Raw genomic sequence first — 26,293 nt, forward strand, 5'->3', positions numbered from 1 at the left:
GGTATTGTGTTTGCATTCACTGTGAGTGATGTTTTCACTAGTGTGTTGTATCTTCTTCACTCTCAGTTTATTGGGTTGTCGAGTGGAATGTCTTTCCCAGGACCAATGTTGTGTCTCAGAGTAGTGGTTTGTGTTTTGTTGTATTCATGTTTTTACCTCTGATATGATGCCTCACTAGCATGAAGAGATGTAGCACCAATAAAAAGTTGTTTTATTTTCACCTAAGAACCTCACACAAGATCTATTTCAGTTGTTGACAAAGACATACAAAGTGAGTATGTGCTAGTTTTGTCTTTACCAACAAGACAACCTTATTTTACTACATTAACTTTTAGGATCTTTTCATTTGTGAAAATCAGCCTGTTTATATATTGTATGTTTCTCCAAAGTTACACCGTTGTAGTCATTGGAGGAACAAAATTTTTCTCCAGTAGATGAAAATTGCATTTTGATTGAACATCATTCTTTATGCAGCCACCCATAAATATAATGTCTTTTCAGAAAATGGCTACAGATGTGATTTCTGAATTGACAAGAAAATAGAACATCTTAATGTTTTAGGTAAAACAGATGGTATTTTTGTTTTAGGCAAAACTCTCTTAGAGTGAAAGCAACTTGATTGGTGACAAGACTTTCAGGGTCAGCCAAATTATGTACAATTTTTGTGTCTGTTTCTTTTTATTTCTTTAGTATCGAAGTTTTAGAATAGTTGGAAAGGAATATTTCTCCTTTTTATTGATTTGTTATTTTCTGTTACGTACTGGAAATAGTTAAGAGTTTTCAGTCCTATTTTGTTTATAAATGTTATAAAATATACATGTTGATTTTACTTTGGTTATATTTATGCCTTTGGAAATGCTTTTTCCATTCTGAGAAAGTCCTGAAATATATAATTGTACTTTTGAGGGTTAACACTTTATAGTTTTGAGTTGTGTTTGCAGCTTTAAATTCTGATAGCATTGATGATACTCTTTTATTTCCACGTCATCAAGCTTGGGCAGATGTCATTGTCAGATGCCTGGAAAGGCGCACTGTTGTGGAGGAGACCTGGGCTGAGAGTCAGGGGGCTCATTCTTATCCCTCCTCTGTCACTAACCAGCTTCACATTTTTGAAACTAGTTTAATTTGCTGTATGTCGGCCCTGGCTGGCTAGTTCAGCAGTAGAACGTCAGCCCAGCGTGGGGAAGTCCCAGGTTCGATTCCTGGTCAGGGCACACAGGAGAAGCGCCCATCTGCTTCTCCACCCCTCCCCCTCTCCTCTCTCTCTGTCTCTCTCTTCCCCTCCTGTAGCCAAGGCTCCATGGGAGCAAAGTTGTCCCGGGCGCTGAGGATGGCTCCATGGTCTCTGCCTCAGGTGCTAGAATGAGACTCCTGTTGCAACTGAGTAATACCCTGGATGGGCAGAGCATCGCCGCCTGGTGGGCATACCAGGTGGATCCTGGTCAGGTGCACGTGGGAGCCTGTCTCTCTGCCACCCTGCTTCTCACTTCAGAAAAATAAGAAAAGAAAAAAGAAATTTGCTGTATGTCTTAGGAGAGAAGAGGCCAAAGTAGCTGGTTCCCAGTGTCACATCCAGCTGACATTTGATATTCTCATTTGTTAAAACATAAGTCACTTAGCATTCATTGGGATAAACATCGGGAAAGGAACTTTTGGGGTAGACAACTCAAGTCTGGAAAACAATCAAATATGTCTAATAACCAGGACATATGAAACTATTTTCCAAAAATGTCAGCATTATTGCAAAATGAAGACCTATTATTTAGCAATTCCCTCTGTCACCTCTTACCAAAAGTAAGAACTTACTGAAAGGACAGCTGTGTTGTCATTGTAGCAGCTTAGGGAAGTAGCCTCAATTTCATTATCTGAAAAGAAATACCCTTTATCTCAGCCTCACCACTGCAGATGGCTGGAGGCTTTTTCAGAGTGAAGGCTCTTTGCTGGGTTGGATATAGAGCCCTCTGATGAGCATTCAGAGAGCCTTAGTGAGATGGGTCTCCTAAGTGCTGCAATTAGTGCATCTGTGCTTCTAGCACAAACACCCTGAGTGTCTTACCTGCTGGAGAAGAGTCAGGCCCCCTTTCCTGTCTCTAAGAGGCCTTGGAGCCTAACTGCTTGAGTTTGAATCTTGGCTTTACTATATAAATGGCTATGTGTAACATGCTGAACTCTTCACATCTAACATGGGTTTTTAGGACTTCTAAGTTTTTTGTGAAGCTGAAAGGAGTTAATCTAATGAAGCTCACACATACTCTATGCTAGGCACTATTCTAACGGCTCACTTAAGCTAGCTGATGGTATTGTTACTATTACTGCATCTGAAAAACCTTACTACCTGCCAAGTCAAATTTACTTTGAGTTAAAAATAGAAAAAAATATGTAATTTTACTGACTTACTACTTGTTTATTAGTATTATTTTCTATTACAGCTTTGTAGAATATTTACTTAATAATCTATACTTCTTTATCTAAACTAAACTTCTGTTAGTAATAGTTTATGGGACTCTTGGATTTGAGACTAGTAAGATATTATCAGAAACTAAATACTTCTTGACAACAGCAGTTTTAGGTTTTGCTATTGCATGAAGGGCAGCTTTACATTGGATTCAGTCACATGTGCAATTTACTTGTTCATTTTCTCTTTAAATCTTGTCTGGATAAATAACTCTCTGTGGGTTGATAGAGTCTTAACTTTTTTTTTTTTTTTGTATTTTTTTCTGAAGCTGGAAACGGGGAGAGACAGACTCCCGCATGCGCCTGACCGGGATCCACCCGGCACACCCACCAGGGGTGACGCTCTGCCCACCAGGGGGCGATGCTCTGCCCCTCCGGGGCGTCGCTCTGTTGCGACCAGAGCCACTCTAGCGCCTGGGGCAGAGGCCAAGGAGCCATCCCCAGCACCCGGGCCATCTTTGCTCCAGTGGAGCCTCGGCTGCGGGAGGGGAAGAGAGAGACAGAGAGGAAGGAGAGGGGGAGGGGTGGAGAAGCAGATGGGTGCTTCTCCTGTGTGCCCTGGCCGGGAATCGAAGCCAGGACTTCTGCACGCCAGGCCGACGCTCTACCACTGAGCCAACCGGCCAGGGCCGAGTCTTAATATTTTTGTGCATGATTTCTCCTAAATATAGGAAGTAAGGTAAAATAAACTTTCACATGTTAGGAAGACAGGTGACATTTATGCACTACTATATTCAAGCACAGTCCTAATTTTTATTGCTAAGGAAGGGGTGTTCTGTTCCTTGGTGTTGAATTTATTGTCTTCTTAGATAAGGCTACATTTGTTACTTAATAACTAGAAGGCCACAAAATACCACTTTTTATTTTTCTCCTTGCAAATATAAACTCCAGCATTAATTGAAGATGAGAGATCATTACTGTATTGTTTCTAGAGTGATTTTTTAAGGAAAACAGTTAAGTTTGTTTTCCTACTGAAGAAGACCTATTTCATAGAAATAGGTTCTTAAACTGGGAGGTTTTGGTACCTGTATGAAAAACCTGTGCACATATGCATTTCTGCAGTGAATGGTGTCTGCATAAGGTTTTCAAAGACTAGATGCTAAATAGATTTTTTGAAAATTAAGAATAACTACCTTGGTTTAAGGGACTATCAGTCATTCATTTTTTAGAGAGTATAGGTTTTGGGTTTTCCTCATTTGCTTTCTCCTTATTAACTGTGAGTGCCTGAACTGGATCTTGATTGGCACATCAGGCCTGGTGGCTAGAGGATAAAGAGGTGGGAGGGCTGCTCCAGGGAGGGAGGGTCGGAGCGCAAGATGCACTGCATTTCAGAGATGCCCAGCTCTTCTCTCTGCTCTTTGCCTACCCCGACCCCTGCCTCCTTTTTCAGGACTCAAGATTTCCTTTTTTTAATATTTGGTTGCAAAAGTCTCTAGTCTTTTTTTTTTTTAATTTTTTCATTTTAATTTTAATTTTTCTGAAGTGAGAAGTGGGGAGGCAGTCAGACAGACTCCCACATGCACCTGACCGAGATCCACCCAGCATACCCACCAGGGGGCGATGCTCTGCCCATCCAGGGTGTTGCTCCATTGCAACTGGAGCCATTCTAGTGCCTGAGGCAGAGGCCATGGAGCCATCCTCAGCGCCTGGGCCAACTTTGCTCCAGTGGAGCCTTGGCTGCTGGAGGGGAAGAGAGAGACAGAGAGGAAGGAGAGGGGGAGGGGTGGAGAAGCAGATGGGCGCCTCTCCTGTGTGCCCTGGCCGGGAATCGAACCTGGGACTTTCACGTGCTGGTACGATGCTCTATTGCTGAACCAGCTGGCCAGGGCTCTAGTCTTTTAATATAAAACCAAAGCTTATGCCTCATTTTTAATAGGAATAGTATAACCTGGTGTATTAGTTTCCTGTTACTGCTCTAACAAATTAGCACTCATTTAGTCTCTTTAAAAAATATCCACAAATTTAACATCTTACTGTTTTGAAGGTCAGAAATACAAATCTTTCTCACTGGGCTCACAGCATACTAGCAGGGCTGGGTCTTTGAGGGGCCCCTGAAGGGAGAATCTGTTTCTTTGCCTGTTTCCTCTTCCAGAGGCCACTTGTATTCCTTGGCCTGTGGCCTCTAGCACATGTATTTCTGTTGCCCTCTTTTGTTGTCACATGTCCATCTTCTCTGTTGGACTTTCTTCATTTCTCTTATAAGGACCCTTGTGGTTATATTGGGCCCAGTTGGATAATTCAATAAATTTCTCCAACCCCAGATAATTTAATCCATGTCCCTTCTTGCCATGTAAAGCCACATATTTATAGATTCTGGGGGAAAGCTTCTGGGGATAGTTATTTTGCCTGTCAAACCTGGAATCATAAAACGTTTATATCCAGGGGATAAGTAGATAATTGAGAAGCATCAGGACAAATCTATGTGTATATTCCTCAGGCACATCAAATTCAAGATTTCTAAACCTGGAGGTATTACCTTTATTTTGAAACCTTCTCTCACTGCCCACTTTTAACTGGTCAGTCTGGTTAAGGGCAGCACCATAACTATCCCACCCTAACTGGAAACCAGGACTTAGACTTTTTCTTCTAGTTTACCACCCAGCCTTATCCAGGAGTGAAAATTCCACTGGTAAGATATCCTGCCTCTTTCTCAGTCTTGATTCCTGTGCTTCTACCACTCCTGATTGAGGTCTTCACTTTCCCTACCTGGGTTGCTGTAGCTGTCTACTTGGTTTTCCTACTGTGAGTCTGAGTAAATTCGTCCTCCACCTGTCAACTAGATATCTGTATTAAAAATGAAAATCCAGGCCCTGGCCAGTTGGCTCAGTGGTAGAGCGTCAGCCTGGCGTGCGGAGGTCCCGGTTTCGATTCCCGGCCGGGGCACACAGGAGAAGCGCCCATCTGCTTCTCCACCCGCTTCTCCACCCCTCCCCCTCTCCTTCCTCTCTGTCTCTCTCTTCCCCTCCCACAGTGAGGCTCCATTAGAGCAAAGATGGCCCGGGCACTGGGGATGGCTCCTTGGCCTCTGCCCCAGGAGCTGGAGTGGGCAGAGTGTCGCCCCCTGGTGGGCGTGCCGGGTGGATCCCAGTCGGGCGCATGCGGGAGTCTGTTTGACTGTCTATCCCCGTTTCCAGCTTCAGAAAAATACCAAAAAAAAAAAAAAAAAAAAAATTTAAATCCAGGCCCTGGCTGGTTGGCTCAGTGGTAGAGCGTCGGCCTGGCATGCAGGAGTCCCGGGTTCGATTCTCAGCCAGGGTACACAGGAGAAGCGCCCATCTGCTTCTCCACCCTTCCCCCTCTCCTTCCTCTCTGTCTCTCTCTTCCCCTCCCACAGCCAAGGCTCCATTGGAGCAAAGATGGCCCGGGCGCTGAGGATGGCTCCATGGCCTCTGCCTCAGGTGTTAGAATGGCTCTGGTTGCAACAGAGCAATGCCCCAGATGGGCGGAGCATTGCCCCCTGGTGGGCATGCCGGGTGGATCCTGGTTGGGCGCATGTGGGAGTCTGTCTGACTGCCTCCCCCAGCTTTAGAATAATACAAAAAAAAAAAAAATCTGACCATACTAAATGTCACTCTCCATAACCTGTGTAATAAGGTCTAAGCTTCTTGCAGTGACTAAAAACATGACTTGAGATTTATTTCCCTTTCTAGCTCCACATACTGGCATTTTGGAAGTGGACTTCACTGTGTAGATTCTAGTGGTTTTGGATAGTCTCTATGTTCTGAAAATAATGTCCTTTTTCTAAAGCCTGTGCGTTTGTTTTTACAGTCGCTCTACCTAGACTGTATTTCCCTACTTTCCTTGCTTGACTGTCTCCACCACTCACCCTACTTTTAAAAAGTTGCACGTTTTTTTGTATTTTTCTTACAATTTAAAAATATGCACGCTTTTTCTAGACAGTGTTTTACATCCAGAGGTATATAAAGTAGTTGGCATAATATTCAGAATATTCACTAAAAATCTAGAGGAAGTATATGTTAATAATTTACCTTCTCTTCTGCTGAATCTACTATTGTTAAACATAGCTGCTGAATTCTTAATTTTGAATTGTCATCATTTTGGAATTTCATTGAGTTCATTTTTAATGTATTTAATTTCTGTGGTAAATTTCTTTTTTTTATTATTTAAATTTTTTTTTTTTTAATTTTTGATTTGAGTAACAATATAGCCTCTCTAGAAGACGTTATTTTTCTGGGCCCTACATAAATTTTAAACACGATGTCTAGCACTTAATATAAAAAAAATTTATTTTTAATTTTTTTTAGAAAGAAGTGGAGAGGCAGAGTAGGGTGACAGACTCCCACATACACCTTGACCGGCCAGTACTGGGCAATGTTCTGCCCATCAGGAGCCGTTGCTCTGTTGTTTGGCAACCAAGCTAGTTTAGCACCTAATGTGAGGCCATGGAACAATCCTCAGCACCTGGGGCCAACTTGCTGTAACCAAGCCATGGCTGTGGGAGGAGAAGAGAGAGAGATAGAGAGAGAGAAGAGAGATAGGGAGGAGGAGTGGAGAAGTAGATGGTTGTTTCTCTTGTGTGCCCTGACTGGGAGTCAAACCCAGGATGTCCATATACTGGGCCAACGCTCTACCACTGAGCCAACCAGCCAGGGTCTATTTCTGTGGTAAATGTTTAATCTTTTTATCTACTTTATTCATGTTTTCTTCTTTCATTGAACATATTAATCATTAATTTGAACTCTTATCAGTTAACTCCAATTTTCAGATTAAGTATGTTTCTAATTTTTTTTATTTTATTCTTCCTGTTGTTTAGTCATGTGGCTCTGTCTTTGTGGTGTCTCAGAATTTTATATTAAGTGCTAGACATTATGTTTAAAATTTATGTAGGGTCCAGAAAAATAACATCTTCTGGAGAGGGTATACTGTTACTCCAATCAAGGACTATGCTAAATTGAGGCTTATTCACTCAACTTCTTATTTATCTAACTTACCAAGTTTTAATCTAATAGCCTTGTATATTCCCTTTGCCCTTACTCCTTGGTGGATTCTGAAATCTCATGAGATGTCTCTGAGACCGAGAGATCTCAGAAGCTTTCTGTTTATGTTTTAAACCTTCCTTTCTGTGCAGCCCGCACTATTTGGCACATGTCCTGATGAGAAAATCAAAGGTATACTTGCAGCCTTCTAAGTCCAGCCAAGTGCTCTTTTTTGGCCTCTGTCCCCACAGTGATCTCCATGGAGGCTTTGCTTGGAACTCTGCCTCACCCATGCTGAGAATTGGCATTCCCCAAAATAAAATGTCCATGAGGGCAGGTCAGCAGTTCTCTGTTGCAGTGGTTTTCAACCTTTTTCATCTTACGCACACATAAACTAATTATCAAAATTCTGCAGTATACCAAAAACATAAGTTTTGTAGATCACAGACATACACAAATAGGCATTATTTTGATTCATTCACACTGGACAGCTATTGTTGCATTGGCTGTTGTCATTTTTTATTTATTTAACAGCTTAAGGAAAAAAAGGTCAGTGTACCTAAGTAGCCAGGTATTGCATGTCCTAGAAATTCTTGGGGCATACCAATGTGCAATGGCACACCTGTTGAAAAGCATCAATCTGTTGCCTTCAAGCAGATGATTTCTGTGTTTTATCTGGCTTTCCTACTTGTTTGGCGTCAGCAACTCCCTCTTCCTGGAAATGGAAGCATCATTTATTTTTCAACCTCAATTTGATAAAAGAAAAATGCTCATTTTTCCTACTTCACTCTTGATATTCCTATTGATATGTAAGAACACTTTACAAATTTCCTGAATTTTATTTTCTTTAATTTTTTACTTTTTATCTTATTGTTTAAGATAGAAAGTTTTAAGCTTTTGCTATCAAATTTGTCAGCCTTTTACTTTGCTATATTTTTCTATTATGATTAGAAAGACCTCTTGCATCACAACTTACATATTTTTCCTGTTAATAATATATCTTCATTGTTTTTAAACTTTTTCATTCATCTGGTATCAATGTTGGCATATTGTGTAAATGTATCCATTTAATCATTTGTTTTGCCCATCTGTTTTTATAAATGTATTAGAGAAATTTTACCCCACTAACAATCACTTACCTTTTCTCACCTTTTTCTCAAAAGGATTTCAGTGAGATTTTGATTGGCATTGCATAAGATTCCTGAATTAACCTTGCAAGAGTTGTCTTTTTTTGTAGTATTTTAGTTTTCTCATCCAGAATGGTTTCTCTTCATTTTTATGACCCTCAGTGAAGTGTTGTCATTATCTACATATATATGCACATAATGCTCATTTTATGTGAAGTTAATTCTCTATTTTGAATTCTCTTCTAATTTCTAATCATCCTGTCACCTTTTTGTGTGTGTCACAGGAGTATGCATACCTTTGTCTATTATCTACCCTATTATATTGAGTTTAACAGTTTCTATCTCTATCCCTTCCTGCAGGCACTTTCAGGACAGGAAGTATGTATTCACAGTCATAAGTTTTTAACTGCACATAGCAGGAGGTGTCTTTCTCTCTGTCTTTTTTTTTCTTGCTTTTTAATTTAGCTGTACACTGTATGTTGACTTTGTGTGTGTGCATCCTGTGCTTCTATCCTCCCTGCTGTGTTTTCCAAAGTCTTTTTTCAAGGTACTTGTGTTATCATATGTGTGGTTGTGTTAATACCTATCATATAGATTTATACATGTCTTACACAATAAAACATGTAAGGCAGCTCAATGACCTGGATTAATTAAACTGCCCATTCCACTACCCAGTATGATTCATGTACCATGGTTTTTGGTCAGGGTGCCAAGAGGTTTTTATAAAGGAAAGGAGAGAAATTAATTGCTACTGAGATTCTACTTTGTGCCAAGGCTGAGGGATGTGATTTTTCCAAACATTTTATCATTTAACCCTAACAACAATCTTGTCTCCTGATTTTATAGATGAGTGTATTAAGGTTTGGAGAAATGAAATAACTTGTCCAAAGCCTCTCAAATTCTAAGTGCTATGCTGGAGTTTTGAGCTTGAATGTGTTTGACTCCAGAGCCCAAGAATCACAGAACTGAGTGTGATTGTTGAAGATCTAATATATCTCAAAAGGCTCCTTTTGCTCTCATATCTTGATTATTTTTCTGAAGCCTAATATGGTAAGCATTATGTTTTAAACCTGGAAAACTAGGTGGACTGTACTAAAAGGACTTCAGATCTAGCAATTGCAATTTTTGTAAACCTGTAACAACAAATATGTATTTGTATTTAGAATACTATATAAAAGTTACTACTTTTCTTTAAATTATGTTCCACTAATGAGGCTACTTACAGAAGATGAATATATTCTTATTTGAAATGTTTTTCCTCTTCTGTCATTGATTAAGAATTAGATAAACTGAGCACTGGTCTTTGATTTGTTCTTCTTAACTTTTGCTGTGATCTTAGATCTTTCACTTCCCATCTTTGCAGAGTTTAATTACATATCTTGTCAACCTTAAATCATTTTTGAGGAATTGACATAATCAAAATGAGAATGCTTTGATAAAACTGTAGAGCCCCACACTAGTAGGTATTATTTATAAAATGATAAATTCTTCTGGTGGGATTTTGTGCCTTACTCATTTACCAACTATTTAGTGAATGTTACTCTATTTTAGGTACTGCACTAGGCACAGGCAGTTACAGTTATTTTCATATAATCAGGTGTTTCCTTAATTGGTTTTAAACTACGCTTACAGAGGACTTGCAAATATTTTTTATCTTCCTTACACAGTCATGCAAATACATAGATTTTTCAAATGTTTTCTTGGCTGTTGTTTTTGCTTGCCTCATGCTGTGAGGTCATAAGGCAAACTCCTTAATACATATTGCAATATTTCTGCTGTTCTAATGTTTAAGTTTATAAACACGTAAATCAGTTGTTCTTCCAGAGCTTCCTGAAGAGAGGAGCTCTGTGGGCACGTTTGACATAGGTGAGGAGAAAGTTCTTCACACGTGAACTTGGAGCTAAGAGAATCTCCACAGGAAACCCCAGTGGTCAAAAAGGCACTGAGAAGTTTGGCCTGTGAGTGAAGTGGTTCAGAAGACAGCTTTGGAGGCATGACTGAGTTCTCAGCTCTGCGGGGGCACTTTTGGCTGGATGAGTCTTGGTAGTATACCTAACCTCGCTGAATCTCGGCTTCTTTATCTGTCTAGTGGGAAGGACGAAAGGCTTGTGTCTTGTCGTTGCCCAGATAGGCAGCACTCTGATAACACCTGGGTCACTCTGACCAAGGGACACATTGCTTCCACTCTAGCCTTTATCCAGTCCGAGATGGAAAACCTGTTTAACCCTAGCCTGTGGTTCATAGCAGGCACTGATTTTATTTGATTTGAGAGGACTTGGATTGCAATAGTTGTCTTTCTTAATGAGCCATGAATTATTTCTACAGAAAGGATAAGAGAATTCCAAATAGGCTCATCTTGATAAAAATCTTCTAGGATAGAACCATATTTATAGTGGAATTCCTTCTTGTTCTTTCATAAAGTGATTCCCAGTTTGACGTGAGCATGCAGATAGCCTTTATTTCCCTAGCCAGAAGTAGATCATTTTCTGCCCTCTAATGTGATTCAAAAGTAGCATATGAGTGCTTTGTCTTCATGAGATGAGGGTTGTTCTTTTTATATAGAGAATTGAGATAATTGCCTGTTACCCCAAGTTGTGGGGGTTTAGTGTCATAATGAGAACTAGGAGTCTGGACATGACTTGATGCAAATGTGGGGGAGTTTGAGCCAAAAGTTCTGAGCTTCCTGTGCAGTTACTTCCAAGGTAAAATAGAAATGAATTGTTCACATTTTTAGGGTATAAATATTACTCTTTTCTTTGGTTAATGTGGGTCAAATATTGATTTTCAGTAAATGAGCATAAACACCATTGATTTCATTTATAACTAAAGAGCTTTAAAAGGGCTCATGTTTGGCGATATTAGTGGTATAACAAATGTTTGATTACCAAACATAATAACAATGAAAATTTAGTTATTTGTGATAGCGTACTTCTTGCCAAAGGAAATATAATCCACACATAATTATGCTTTCTCTATACTCTACTTAAAATATACATAGATAGGAGTTTGTGTGTATGACAAATAAATTTGTGCTGTGATGCGCTTGAAGAACATTCTGTGAATCACTAATTATGTTAAAAAATTATTTTCTTAGTGCAGCATTGTACTAATTATATACTCTACACATTTAGTTTTTGAATAGATTCCTGGTATGATAATTACATAATCATTCAGTACAGTAGAAACATCATTATGGTCAAATACTAATTAGCTACTAAAATGAAACAAAATAGAACCTAGTTCTTCATACCTTATTATGAAAAGTAGTTTAATATTATACAAAACCAAATGTATGATTAAAATTATTATTTGCTTTAAATGTAAGTCATTTCTTTTTCCCATGGGAAACAATCGGTGGTCTGAATGCTTGTTACCTAATTTATCACATGGGCGCATGTTACATTTTATTATCAGAATCTTTGTGACCAGTCTGTGTAGTGGAGCATCCAGAGAACTTGCCAGTGGGAATTGCAAGCTCAGTACCAGGGTGTGCCTCAGGGCTTCTGCTGCGATCGGAGACGGGCTGACGTCTGGGAACGTGCGGTTCAGTAGTAAATCACTCCTTTCTGGGATGCTGATGTGAACATCTTTGTTGCTGAGAATGAGTGAGCCTCAGCTGTTTTTCTTTCCCAGTGAATTTTAGGAATATAGTAGAGTCCGGTTAGTAACTATGAGTGTTGGCCATTGTGATTTCCCAGAGTGTTCATCAGCCAGGTGAAATGTAAGCTTCGGTACAGGGCAGTAGGAGCATGCAAATAAGGTTGACAAAGCCCTGATGTAAGTCAGTTAAGTGTACTCTTAAGGGCTCATTACCTTCACTCTCCTTGAGAATTGCTTCTGTGTATAAAACAGGATTTATCTAGTCTAAAGAGGCTTCAGTGGCCTTTGTAAATATGTGTTGACTGCATGGCTTCCTCTGCTCATATGCATAAGGAATCTTGATTATTTTAGAACATTATTTCTGAAATAATACGTGCTACTCCTGATAAATAATATAAGTCACACATTTATAACTTTTATACTCCATCCCCTTTCTTTATTTTCATGTTTTTTTTATTATTTTTTGCTTTAGCTTGGCCATTGTAGGTATTTTATTTCTTAAGGAATGGTTTCTAATGCAGTTGAAATATGCAGGACACGTATGTAGGATAAAGAAGCACTGCTAAGCTTTCTTAGGCACTAAACAAATGATGCTAGCTCGTTTCTACCACCTGACATAGCTAGTGTGGCTCAGGAAGAGAAGCAGTTCTATCTGACTCCAGTTCTGTATTCTTGCAATTTAAAAATTACATAGGAAAACAATGTTTCAGATCATGAAAATATTCACTAATGAATCAGTGAGTTATAGTATGGTCAGTCATTGTCTTCGGAACATTCTTTGATTTAATTGAAGATAATATAATACAAATTGATTATAAAGTAAAATCATAAATCTTGCAAAGGCTTCAGATTTCCTGAAGTCTGTGACATGATGGGCTACTCTAGAGCATGTCTATTCACAGGAAAAGCCTGAAACTACTGGCAGAGTCATGCTACTGAGAAAACTAAGGATGTTAGTTTTACTGAGAATTTCATCTGAAAATTACTTAAATGTCTAAGAATTGAGAGAGTACTTTAGGAAAAATGATGAAGTCGTTGACTTATTTTTTTTAAACAAATATAGCTATGTTTAAAACCATCCTGTAAAAACATGTTACGTGAAGGTATCATAGGTGCTGGTATAAAATGTTGGAAAAGGTCTGTCCCAAACCCCACCCAGTTGGTTTACTTTGTTCACTCTAAAAATAACACTAGTTGCAAATACTGCCTACACTTATTTTAAAGGTTTCCATTTTCATTTCTCTAAGTCCCAATCAAGTCTTTTTTTCCACTGCTATTTATTATAAAATTTTAGCCCCTATTTTGAATGGATTCATTTCCAGTGATCTTTTTCCCCAGAACTAAGTCTCTTGGATAATAAGGGCCCCCTGTATATGAAATATACCTATGAAATATGTGACTCCACATGTATAGCCATATATTTTCACTTTTGTAGTGGTCTAAATGAATGTCAGAATTTTAGTTGAAATTAATTATGATTAAATTGCGAACAATTTATATATTTCCTTATTCAGCAAGATTAGTTAGGGATCAAGATATTAGATGTATAAAGTTGATTATTTTAGACAGATGAATGAAGTCATATGTGTATATAGATCATTCTGGGAGATGTAAATACCTTCATTACAATTCTATTAGGAAATAACTTTATTACAATTCTATTAATGTCTTCTGTTTGTATAACATTTTATTCTTAGAAAGGGAATTGTTATTTCATTACCTTTTGTATTGTCAATATTTGTGATGAAATTTGTTTTCTCCAAAATGTTTCTTATAATTCTCCTCTACATGTTGATTCTGTGGCTGAGATCTCAGAAATAGCATTAAAGAACCACAAATATTTTCAGTCCCCAATAGTGAAGCAGCTGTTTTTGCAGGTATCTTGTGGTCTGTAATCCTTCAGAGCAAGAACGAAACTCGATGGTCTCGGTCTATGTGAGTTCCCCCACAGTCCAAGTGTCTTCCGCTTCAGGAAAGCCTGTGGAAATTCAAATGAGTGCAGTTTGGGATACAACCAGTACTATTTCACAAACAGCCTATGAGGTATGTTTTGCCATAGAATTTAGAGTAAAGCATCATTATTAAAGTGTAGCCAGTTTATATATGTATGCACGACGCCTAGAGCTGTCAAGTTGTTGTATGTGAATGCCAGAGGGTTTAACTGGCCAGTTAAATAGATTCTGTGTTTCCCCAAATATTAATAATGTTTGTTAGTATGATTAGTCTATGTTACTATTAGTACATACTGGCCTGTCTATTGTAACTTTTTTCCTGAAATAATGAAGTAATCATTACTCAAAATTTTGATTTTTTTTTTTTGTCTAACACAATTTAATGACAATTACACATATTGAAATTGAGATTATTCCTGGCCTGTGGTAGCACAGTGGATAAAGTGTTGACCTGGAGTGCTGAGATCACCTTTCTGAAACCTGGTCAAGGCACATATTGCAAGCAACCACTGAACAAATAAAGTGAAGCAACTATGAGTTGATACTTCTTGTATACCCTGCCCCTGTAAAATCAATATATAAAATCTTTAAAAACAGAAAAGAAAAGAAATTGAGATAAATACCACGCTTCTACATAACTTTCTGTACTTTAAACTTTTTATTGCAAAGGAGAGACCTAAAAGAATTACTTCCGAAAATACAATGTCTCTTCTTCAAGATATAATTATGGAAAATCTGGGCACAAGGATTAGACATTTTTTGGGGAAAATTTCTTAAAATAAGCAATATCAAACTAAACCCTAACATCATTAGAAAGGTTGAAATTTTAGAATCTGGAGTCCATTTTAACTGTTACTTCTGAAGACACAGCCATAAGCTAGGAACTCTAAAAAAAATCTACTTCTGTTAAACGCTGTTACTGGCTGCTTAAATAAATTCATTATCCTTTAAGTAGAAATGAAAAGTTCAATACAAGTTTTGGTCAGGTTTTACAGGAAACACCCCATCTAGAAAATGGGACAGTAGCTCCTGAAAGGCAGGTGTTTTGTGTTACAGTGTGTGCATCCTCAGCCTTGTGTCTGCTAGATCTCAGACATTTGATGGCTGGTGTTGACTGAACTAATATGCTTAATATTTATTACATTGACCATTTATATTTTTAATGTATTGAAATAGAGTATTGTAAAATATTCCAAATAATTAGGACAAAATCATTGTTCATAATAAGCCCTTTTCAGAGAATTTCCTCCTCTGAACATTTATTCTGAGCACTGTAGGACAATTGAGGGTAGTCACATATTTTCATTTATCGAATGAAAACGTTAATGCCTTTGACAGTCCTACCAACTTGAAGTTATTAGGTTACAAGAATAAACCAAGATGTTGATGCTTTGCCCGTGAGTTACCAAAACATGTTTATGGAATAGTATTATTATATTCTCCTTTTAAAAAGTATGGTAGTTTGTTGTTTTCACCAGAAATACAAATAGTTTTTCTTTCAGTAGAGTACATTTTTCTTTAATTAATTTCATTTTCTGTCTTTTAAAGATCTCTTTTCTAGCACAGATGCCACCATTGGGACTGAAAGTGTATACACTTTTGAAATCAACAAGTTCAAATCCACATTTAGCTGAATATGTTCTGTATAATGGTAACATAGAGAATAAAGGAATTTTTAACATGAAGACTATAAAAAGTGCTAAAGAAGATATAACTCTAGAGAACTCCTTTATTAAGCTTCGGTTTGGTCAATCTGGGCTTATGGAGGTACGTTCTCAAATTCATAGGTTTATCATTTTATTGTAATATGTGCAGATTACTTACTTATGCTGAGGAGGAAACGTCTATGCAAATAATCTGAGAGAAAGGGTAACAGCTCTGTGAACTTCCTTGTGGTCTGTAGAAACTACTCGCTTACTCGCTCCTCACAGCTGTGGTCTGTGGTTGATGCTGCTTTGAAAACTGTTTGTTTCTGGTCCACAAGATAAGTGTAGAAGCTGTGACTATTTAGAAGTGTTTATGGAAACTTAGAAAATATTTACCAGTAAACTTATGCCTACTGAATCTAATAATAAAATAATTGAGTGTATAGTCAGTATATTACTTTAAATTTTACTTTTCTAGTAATTCACTTTTATTGTACTTAATAAAAATATGGGTTCATGCATATTGAATATAAAAAATAAGCTGGTTCCTCTATTGCAGAAAATCTGAGAAGTAGTGGTCTAGATGTCTTCATTTTTGTGTATCTCTTCCTTGATAAAGGGTGCTCTGACATTTTGTTACTATTTTGAAGGTTTTAAATTCCAACATTAAGTATAAATTTTGGGGTATTCATTCAAGAATTGGAGATTAGAGATTTATTAGCATTTTTCAATCTATGCCAAGGTAATTTTTTAAATCAACGTACATAGACCCAAGTGCAACATTGTTAATATCATAATGGTGAGTTGTCTTTACATCTCTTCTCTTTAGGAAATGATAAATAAAGAAGATGGTAAACATCATGAAGTAAAAGTACAATTTGCATGGTATGGAACCACAAGTAAAAAGGACAAAAGTGGTGCCTACCTCTTTCTGCCCGATGGGGAGGCCAAGGTCAGTGCTGATGAGCTGAGTTATTCTAGGAAAGAAGACTTCCCACTGGACCATTTTTCTTCAGAACTTTTACTACATTAAAAATAAAAATAAACATTTTTCCCACCCTTGACTAAAAGGTAGTATATGCAAATTTTGGCACATTTTAAAAATGCAGAAAACTGTGAAGAAAACAGTAAAAGTTACCAAATACTCCGTAAGCCCATGAAAACCCCTGCCAGCATTTTGATGTATCATTGTCTTTTATGTCTATCCCTTTCCCCCATTTCAAATTTTGTCTTGCTGCATTACATATTTTTTATTATGACGGTGCTCACAATCTGATGATGTATTTTTTTAAAACACAATTTTAATATATACACTGTTGTGTTTAAAAAGTTTTGGCTGGTGCTGGCCAGTTTGCTCAGTGGTAGAGCATTAGCCCAGAGTGTGGATGTTCTGGGTTCAATTCCTAGTCGGGGCACATAGGAGAAGCAACCATCTGCTTCTCCACCCCTCCCCCTCTCTTTTCTCTCTCTCTCTCTCTCTCTCTCTCTCTCTCTCTCTCTCTCTCTGCAGCCATGGCTTGAATGGTTCAAGGGAGTTGGCCGCAGGCACTGAGGATGGCTCCATGGCTTTGCCTCAGGCATTAAAATAGCTCAGTTGAGGAGCAATGCAGCAGCAGCCCCAGATGGGCAGAGCTTCGCCCCATAGGGCTTGCAGTGTGGATACTGGTTGGGGTGCTAGCGGTTGGGGTGCTAGCGGGAGTCTGTCTCACTGCCTCCTCACCTCTCAATTAAAAAATAAAGTTTTAGCTATAAGATGGGTAAGGTCTGAGGATTTAATATATAACATGGTGACCATAGTTGATAGCTATATTGTATAATTGAAATTTGCTGAGAGTAGAGTTTAAATGTTCTCACCAAAAAAAAAAGAGAGAGAGAAAGCATGTCTATGTATATGTGTATAATAAAAAAGGAATCTTCTATTGTTGTATATACACATTTTCTGCCAATACTTTACTACTGTAACATTGGGATAAGCTTTCTCCATAGTATTTGTTTATGCAATGCTGATTATTTCCAGAGAATAATTTTCTAGAAGAGTCATTTTGTGTTAGTGGATGAGGCCTTTTAAAGTTTTTGATACATACTAATTTTCTCTATAGAAAGACTGCATGTTCACGCCACCAGTGTTTTTTGAGAGTAGCTATCAAATATACCATTTCATGCCATGAAAATTAGCCTTATTGAAAGCTTTACCTGTAATAATAGGTGAAAAATATTTCACTCCTCACATTTTTATGATTATTAGTGAGGGTAAACTTCTTTATACATTTACCTTTCATATTTCTTTTGAGTTTTTATTTGGTTTTTGATCATTTTTCTAATAGTATGACCTACAGATTTATAAGTATTCTTTACATATGGCAAAAATTAATTATTTTCCCTATATATTGCAAAATTTTTCAGTGTGTCATTTAATTTGTTAATTTTTGTTTTTCTGTTAATTTTTTGTAGTCAATTCTATATATTTTTTTTAGATTTCCTTCTTTGCATTTTTATACTTAAACATGCTTTCTCAGTCACACTAAGGATTCTAGTTTTTTGTTTGTTTTTGGTTTTTTAAGTCAGTGAGGAATTAATGGTAAACTAGAAGTCATAGTAGGCATTCCAGGATGGTCAGGAGATCGGGGATTTCTCACTCACTAGCTTGTGTCATTGAATAGGCATTTTGTTTTGACTGACTGTTCTGTGCTATGGAATATTATGCATGGAGCATCGTAAAAAATTTATCTAAAATTATTTTACTTCCAAACAGCTCTAATGTTATATAGAAAAATAAAGGGAATTATAATATATTTACAAAGAGAAAATAAAAGCACATCAGAGAAAGAGGTAGCTGGGTATATCAGAATAAAGCAAGAGCCCAGAACCAGCTGTCCCAGGTTTCAGCCTCTTTATTATTGCCTAGCTACATGTTAACTAGGTACAAGGACTTTGTAAATCATAAAGCATTATATTAATTTCAGAATATTTTTCTCTAGCCAAAGAGATACATTTAGAAAAAAATTACAGTTTTGAAAATCATATGCTACTTAAGTAGTTCACATCACAAGTCTCACCTTTTATGCTACTGTTGAACTTTGTAAGGTGTATAAAACTTAAGAAAATACAACTCTTCATAAATGCTTTAAATTTGTTTATATGTCACATAAGTTATGTGTTTCAGTCCTATGTTTTTATATCTAAATTTTAAATAATGAAAAGTAAATCAGTACTTTTTTCAAATTTATAAATGTGCTATATATTTGCTGTCTCTTTCAAGTAAAAGGGCAGGATGTTTGTAGAGTAATAAACCTGTGATTAAACTGTGCTTCTGAATCCTGCTTTCTGTTTCTGAAGATGACTCCCTGTGGTCATCCTCACCACCTGCCCCCACCCTTGAACATTAGGGGCCATAGTTATAATAAATGTTGCCTGGAAAAATGTCACCATTGTAGAACGATTGCTCTTTCTAATAAATAACATATGGACAATTAGAAGGAGCACAGCTGAAAAGAATGTTTGCAGCTTTAGGCCAATCAAATTGTGACATTTTTTTCTATTTTCAGTAATTTTTGTATAATGAAAAACTTTATATTTTTATAGCAAATGAATATTATACTTTGTAAAGTTTGGTTTTCACTTAAAATTGTAAATACCAGGTTACATGTATTTGCCATTTGGGGATAAACATTTCTTGGATAAGTTAAAAGCCAAATATTTTTCTTAAAAATGTCATTTCCTCTTCAGCCTTACATTTACACAACTCAGCCCCTTGTCAGAGTGCAACGTGGAAGGTTTTATTCGGATGTGACTTGCTTTTTTGAACACGTTACCCATAGTGTCCGACTGTACCACATTCAGGGTAAGAGAACAGAGAAATGTAATTGTGAAACATGTACATCAGCTCTTGAATTCTTGCTTTTCTTGTTTTCTTTTTTTTTTTTTAACAAATTAGCACTTCTGTGTTGAAAATGATACAATAATCTTTCTAAATTTGATATCATACTTATTATGTGATTTACAGCATAGTATTTACCCTTTGATAATCAGGAGTGCTGAAACTTTTAACTCTTCCCTACATATACATGTTCTTTTTTCTTTTTATCTTCTCTTTCCTACTGTAATAATTGTCTTAGTTATGATCTCATTAACTGGAAATTTTATTTCTAAGATCTAGAAAAGTGTAACTTTTTATTTCCTGGAACGGAAATTGTGTCAGATACAGCTTTCAATTAGTGGGTCACTAATAGGCACACACACGTGCAGTCTGCCTTCAACGTAGAATGTGTTGCAATAGCATCTATCACTGGAATTGAATGTTAAAAGAATGTTCCAAACTAGTTCTGTTTATTCACAACTTCTTAGCTGTTAGAGTTAAAATCAGGCAATTTTTTATTACTTTCAGGGCAGTGTTAAACAGCATCTTTATTATCCAAGTGATAGAAACAGCCTTTGACCCCTTTGAGAACTGAACCATGGACATGAGCACTGACCGTTCCATGGGACCTGGGAGGAGCTGTGGTTCCCACTCAGAATTGTAATATTTTTTGATAGTATGTTGACTGATTATGAAATCAGTGTTTTTAGATTGGAGTACTTTTTCAGTCGCAAATTTCATTCTAGTAACCAGGCAATTTACCATGATACCAACCCTTAGAAAGGGACCTCATGAAAATACCACTTAAATTTTTTCTTTGCTGTTACACTAAGCCAAAAAAATAAAAAATAAAAAAGGATAAATAGGCCCTGGTCAGGTTAGCTCAGTTAAGAGCATTGTCCTGAAACAACAAGTTAGCCAGGTTTGATCCCCAGTAAGGGCACACATGGGAAGCAACCAGAAAATGCATGACTGAGTGGAAAAACAAATGCTTCCAATGTTCCCCTTCCCCCTCCCCTCTCTCTTCTTTCCATCTTTCTCCCTTCCTCTCTCTGTCTCTATTTAAAAAAAAAATGAAAAATTAATCCTGGCCAGAAAGCTCAGTTGGTTGGAGCATCATCCCAGAGCACTGAGGTTGCCGGTTCGACTCCTGGTCAGGGCACATACAGGAGCAGCTCCATGTTCCTGTCTCTTTCTCTCTCCCTGCCTCTCTCTCAAAAAAAACAAAAACCCAAATTAGCTTGACCTGTGGTGGCACAGTAGATAAAGCATCAACCTGGAATGCCGAGGTCGCCGGTTCGAAACCCTAGGCTTGCCTGGTCAAGGCACATATGGGAGTTGATGCTTCTTGCTCCTCCCCCATCTCCCTCTATCTGTCTCTCTCTCTCTCTCACTCTCTCTCCTCTCTAAAATGAATGAATAAATAAATAACTGAGCAATATTTATATTAAAAAACCCACCTAATTAATTAATTAAGAAAAGGAAAAGAAAAAATTTTTTCCTTGGGCCTTCATACAGCTGAACAACTAAAGCATTATACAAAATAATGATAAAATGTATAGGCAGACACTGTTTACTTTTTTAGATATTATAGAGAAGCAAAAGGGTACTTATTCAGAGAAGTTTTAAGCTGAAGTTTAATTTTCTAAATTTCAGTGTCCAAATTTAATTTTTCTTTTTAAAAACTTTTTTATAGTACAAATGTCATTAACATTTAGCTTTTGTTAGAATTCCGGATAGGGACAAACTTTCTCATGTGATATATAATAAGACATGTGCTCAGAATAACTCACGATTCATAGGTTGAAAGGGAACGAGAAGGTCCTCCAGAAGGTGGGATAAATTATACTAGATACTAAACGTGACCTGTAGTTATCTGCAATCATTTTGCTACCTACAAGAAAGTCTGTAGTCCTGAAGTAATTTTTTTGTCAAGATTCCTAAAAACTAGTAAGTTAGAAATAATATTTTAACCATCCTTTTGTACTCTTGCATCAGCCGCTGTGTAGCGTCTTTGAGAGCTCCAAAATTGCATTTTCAGCTGTGGCCAAAGGTTTTACTTTATGGGTAGAAAATAGGATTATCGTGCAGGAGTTGTACTTACCTACTTTTAAATCTGCTTAAAACTATTGTTTCAGTAGAAGAGAAGTTCTCCCTTGAGTGTGGCACGGTGTGCACTTCGGCACAGCTGTGTCATCGAGCTCGGTCTGCCACGGTCCCTCATCAGTTGTATTCGGGCACAGGCCCTGTCTCAGTAAATGCCTAAGCATTACATCCGAAAACTCCCAGCTTCTCCATCAGGTATATTTGTGTTGGGCAGATAAAATGTATTATGCTCACTTTGTTAAAGAGGCCGTTGCCCAGGTGATATTAATGTGTGTTGAGAATTGTTGTAGCCTGAGGCTTGGTTTTGGGATTAAGCCTGTCCCACCCTTTTGGTGTGAGGTGGTACAATCCTCTCATGCCTCATAGAAGTGATTTTGTATTAGAGACTTCCCCATTATGTATATTGGATTAAGGGTTTGGATTTCTACACTATAAAATGGGAACGGAGCGGGAGTTTGTTCTCTTGGTTCCTGAGGTTAGCATGAGAGAGCAGAGAGAATAGAGCCAGCAGCGGGAGGAGGCCACGTGGAGAAGGCCAGGAAAAGCAGCCAAGATGGCGGAGTACTGAGTGAGATGCCAGTTTGTACAGAGTTTGTATCTGGGATAAGGAAGGAAATGGGGAACTGAGAAGAATAAGGCTGTTGAGCTAGAAACCTTTGATTCTAGGAAACTCGGATAAATCAGTAGCTTTGTGAGCACTGAATGTGACTGGGTTTTGGAGCCCAGTGTGTATTTTTACTTGCCCGCCGGGTGCAAGCTAGATTAAAGGCTATGGCCCACCAGTTTTTGGCTCCATGGTTTCTTTACCGACTGTCCGAATCCAATGCGAACCTGCAAGGGCCGGGCTGCTGTGATAGTGGTAGCCCTGGCCATGGCTCCTGGCTTTACAATTTGCCTGATCGCTTTTGATTTATTTGCTTCTGTCGTTGTCACTGCAGCGTCTTAGTGTTTTGGGTTGTCCCGGGGACTGGATCTACAGCCAGGGGGTGGTTTCTGTGTGTTCGAGGGCCCTCTTCTGCTGCTGTGTAGAGCTCGCCATCTTGCGTCGGGGTCATTTTAGAAACTAGTAGGCTCTGACTGGCCTTCTTACTTATCCCAAGAAACACATTCCTTACTTAGAACTAAGTGCTTATCTTTTCTCCTCTCCTGTTCCATCTCTTCCCGCTCCTTCCTCCTCCCCTCCACCCCTCCCCTGGGCCATCAGAAATGCCCAGCAGCTGACTGACAGTCCTTTAAGGGATGCAGGGAATGGGATTTGAATGGGATTAGTCAGTTAAGAAATAGAGGTTTTTCTGAACAGGGCATTTATTAAAGCATTAGCATAACAAAAACAATTTAAAAAATATGCAGACCCCAGATTGTGCCTAGATGTCTCAATGTGTGGGGTAAACTTGAACTGCAGCATTCTTTCCTCTGGATATTTGACTTTTGTGACTTGAAAGCAGAAAACAAACTGAGCTGGGAGGCCTCCCCCCCCCCCCCACCTGCTGGTTTGTTTTGGGTTTGGCATTTAATTTGAGTTTCTCCATTTGCATTCTGTCTGGATGATGGAAACAGTAAGAGGTGCAGTTTAAAGTCACTTTCTTAACATCACTTAAGCTATTAAACAGTACTTCCTTCAGAAGATTGTGGGAAATGGCAGATAAGTTAGGTACAATGTGGAGTAAACAGAGTGCTTCTTCAGATCAGTTTTACTCTACTTGCCTGATGTAAATGTGACACCAGCATGTGTAACTCTCAAGCCCAGAGCATGTATTTTTCTTCCAACCTGAAAATGGAAAGTTGGTGGGAGATGGAGATAGCAGGTCACCTCAAAGTCTTTCTTCCAAACTGTATACCCTCTATGTTGGTATTTGAACCTGTTCACAAACTTTTCTCCTGGGAAAAAAAAAAAAGAAGAAATAAAAAACAAGTGCAGTTGTGGAGATGGAGCCTTTTCTCAGCAGCCTTTGTGACCCACTTCTATCCATCCATCATTTTCTTTCATACACCATTGAATGAGGGCTCAGGTTGTCTGATCCTGGCTTATTGTGGTTTAATCAAATCTAATTAAGACCTATGACAGCGATGTGAAGTATTCTGGTGGTTGATTCTAGGTGTCAAACTACCTGAAAGGGGTTTGGTCTTGCTGCTCCGGGTGTCTGTACTGAGAAATAACTTGGTAGCTCTTTTTGGCCTCATATAAACCAGGCATCTGGGTGATTGATCAAAATTCATAAGCAGAATATAGCTTTTCATCTTAGATTCAAAGAAAACTTCAGCCAGCTTCTATGCTGTTATAGACTTGCTTTTGTTTAATATTTTTCCAAATATCAAAAATACATATTCTCAAATTTAACTAACTAAACTATTTCTGAATATATGCTAATGTTGCCTCCTTTAAACTGACCAGATGTAGTTATTTTAATGCGTATTAATGACCAGACTTGTGTTTGTTGTTAGTACCAAATTTATGGTCCAGAAGGGAATCTGGGCTAGGGGACAATTAATATTTTATGATTAGATATAACTATTAATTTACTAAAGCAGTAAATTATTATTAACTACTTTATTTATTATAAGACATTATTATCATAGCAACAAGGGTAAAAAAATACAAACAGGAAATGAGTTAATGTTACAGGTTGTCTTTATTGCGTGTCCAATTCATTACCTGAAGCATTCTTTTAAAAGACTGAAGTAATGCAAACCTGTCAAGACATCCTTATATTTCTTAATCCTTTTTTTAGTTATTTGGTCTTCTCTCCCCAAAGTAACTTTTGCCCAAATTAAACTTCAGAAGACAACAAAATTAAACAACACTTTTAAAATTATATAAATTGTATAAGACTCACTTTCTTTAACTGTAGGAAGACTAGGTGGTCAGTTTGGTATGCCCATCAAAGATTTCGAAACAAACTGAGCTGGGACCCCCCCCCCCCCCCCCCACACACACACACACACGCCTGCTGTTTTGTTTTGGGTTTGGCATTTAATTTGAGTTTCTCCATTTGCGTTCTGTCTGGATGATGGAAATAGTTTAAAGTCACTTTCTTAACATCACTTAAGCTATTAAACAGCACTGTGTTTTTCTTTTCATTATCATTTAGATATTATATTAGAAAGATTTCTAGAAATATTAAATTAGAGGAAATCGTGCTTACTAGCTTTAAAAGCTCCAAAAGATCAGAGCAGTTTTAGAGATTTCTAATGAAACACAATGCTTTGCCTTATATCAGGTTAAATAAGAAATGCATTTTATGGAGGCCATTATTTAATGAATGCCCTTTTGGAAATATCTGATGGTTTCTAAAAGATTATTTAGTTTGTAGCAAATAACATTTACCCAGAGGGAAAGATAGAAGACATGGGGGTTAACTTTTCTTGAGTATAATCATCTTTCATTAAATTGAAGCTTTAAATGTTACCAAATAGTCTGCTTTAGCTTTTGTTGTTAGTCTTGTGTTGCAAGATAGACTATGATACAAGCAGAAGCCCCTGTATTTCCTCGTGCTACATTGATATTGTACCATCACAAAAAGTATGCCGCCTGACCTCTGGTGGCGGAGTGGATAAATTGTTGGCCTGAAACATTAAGGTTGCTGGTTCGAAACCCTGACCTTGCCTGGTCAGGGCCCATATGGGAATTAATACTTCCTGCTCCTCCTCCTTCTCTCTCCTCTCTAAAATGAATAAATAAAATCTTAACAAAGAAAAAAAAGGTACATGCCTTGCAGTGACACAGTGATCAGTAAGTGACATTTACTAGCTGTGGCTTCATTTGTCTTCAGAGCTGTGATTATTAGACTTTGGTGCCCTAGTTTTCCGACTTCAGCAGCCACTTTGAAGAATTAGGTTGCTATGGGTTACCAATGTGTCGTGTACATTTTCAGTGGCACAGGGTTTAGGTTCCAGATCTCTTGTAATATGTACTTGCAGGGTCCCCCCCCCCCCCAGGACTCTGTTCTTCTATGTAGGTGTGTGTTTGTGAGCAAGTCAGTGAGTGTGTATGTTTCACTCCTTAGGAGAAATATTTTAAATGCAATACTTGTGCCCATTATCCACTGCATATCATAAGAGTACTTATATGTAATGTATCTTGCTAAAAGAAAGTAGCCAGAAGGTAAAATGTAATGAACTTCCAGACAAAAAGTATGGAAGAAAAGACTTTCCTTTAACTAAAATGACTTACAGTTTCTTTGTAGATTTAGCAAAGTGAAGTTGCTTAGTCTTTTTCAGTTTTGAATATGTAAGCAAATTAATTCATAATATGATCCTTACTTTAGGAGAGTCAAAGTGAACTTTATCCAGTAAATATTTAAGAGAATCACATTGGAATTAGGGATCTGAATCCTTAGTTTCACCTCTAAGCAAAATATAGACTTTGCTACCTAAACTATAGAAAGACTAGATGGCCAATTAGGTATAACCATCTGAGAGTCTTCACAAAACATTGTGTCATGTAAAGTCAAGTCTCTCTGGTGCTTGCTTGACTGCTTGCTTCTAAATTCTTCTAAAATCACTTGAATCTGCGGTTCCCATCCTTGGAGTCCTTCCACTTGTAAACACGGTCTCGGCTTCACTGAAGTTGTTTTTATTTCCATTAAAAAGATTTTCATGTGGATATTAAAATGGT

The 26,293-nt window shown here is 37.8% G+C and overlaps 1 protein-coding gene across 1 annotated transcript in view; it reads left to right on the plus strand.

Moving 5' to 3' along the window:
- The window catches only part of MAN2A1 (mannosidase alpha class 2A member 1), a 190,852-nt gene that overhangs the window by 124,683 nt on the left and 39,876 nt on the right, over nucleotides 1–26,293 (plus strand). The window contains exons 13-16 of the mRNA XM_066273982.1: nucleotides 13,996–14,161; nucleotides 15,619–15,837; nucleotides 16,546–16,668; nucleotides 19,443–19,557. Of these exons, the coding sequence (XP_066130079.1) occupies nucleotides 13,996–14,161; nucleotides 15,619–15,837; nucleotides 16,546–16,668; nucleotides 19,443–19,557 (623 nt within the window). The remainder of the gene's footprint in view (nucleotides 1–13,995; nucleotides 14,162–15,618; nucleotides 15,838–16,545; nucleotides 16,669–19,442; nucleotides 19,558–26,293) is intronic.

Source organism: Saccopteryx bilineata, chromosome 4 (assembly GCF_036850765.1).
Source record: "Saccopteryx bilineata isolate mSacBil1 chromosome 4, mSacBil1_pri_phased_curated, whole genome shotgun sequence".
Lineage (NCBI taxonomy): Eukaryota > Metazoa > Chordata > Mammalia > Chiroptera > Emballonuridae > Saccopteryx > Saccopteryx bilineata.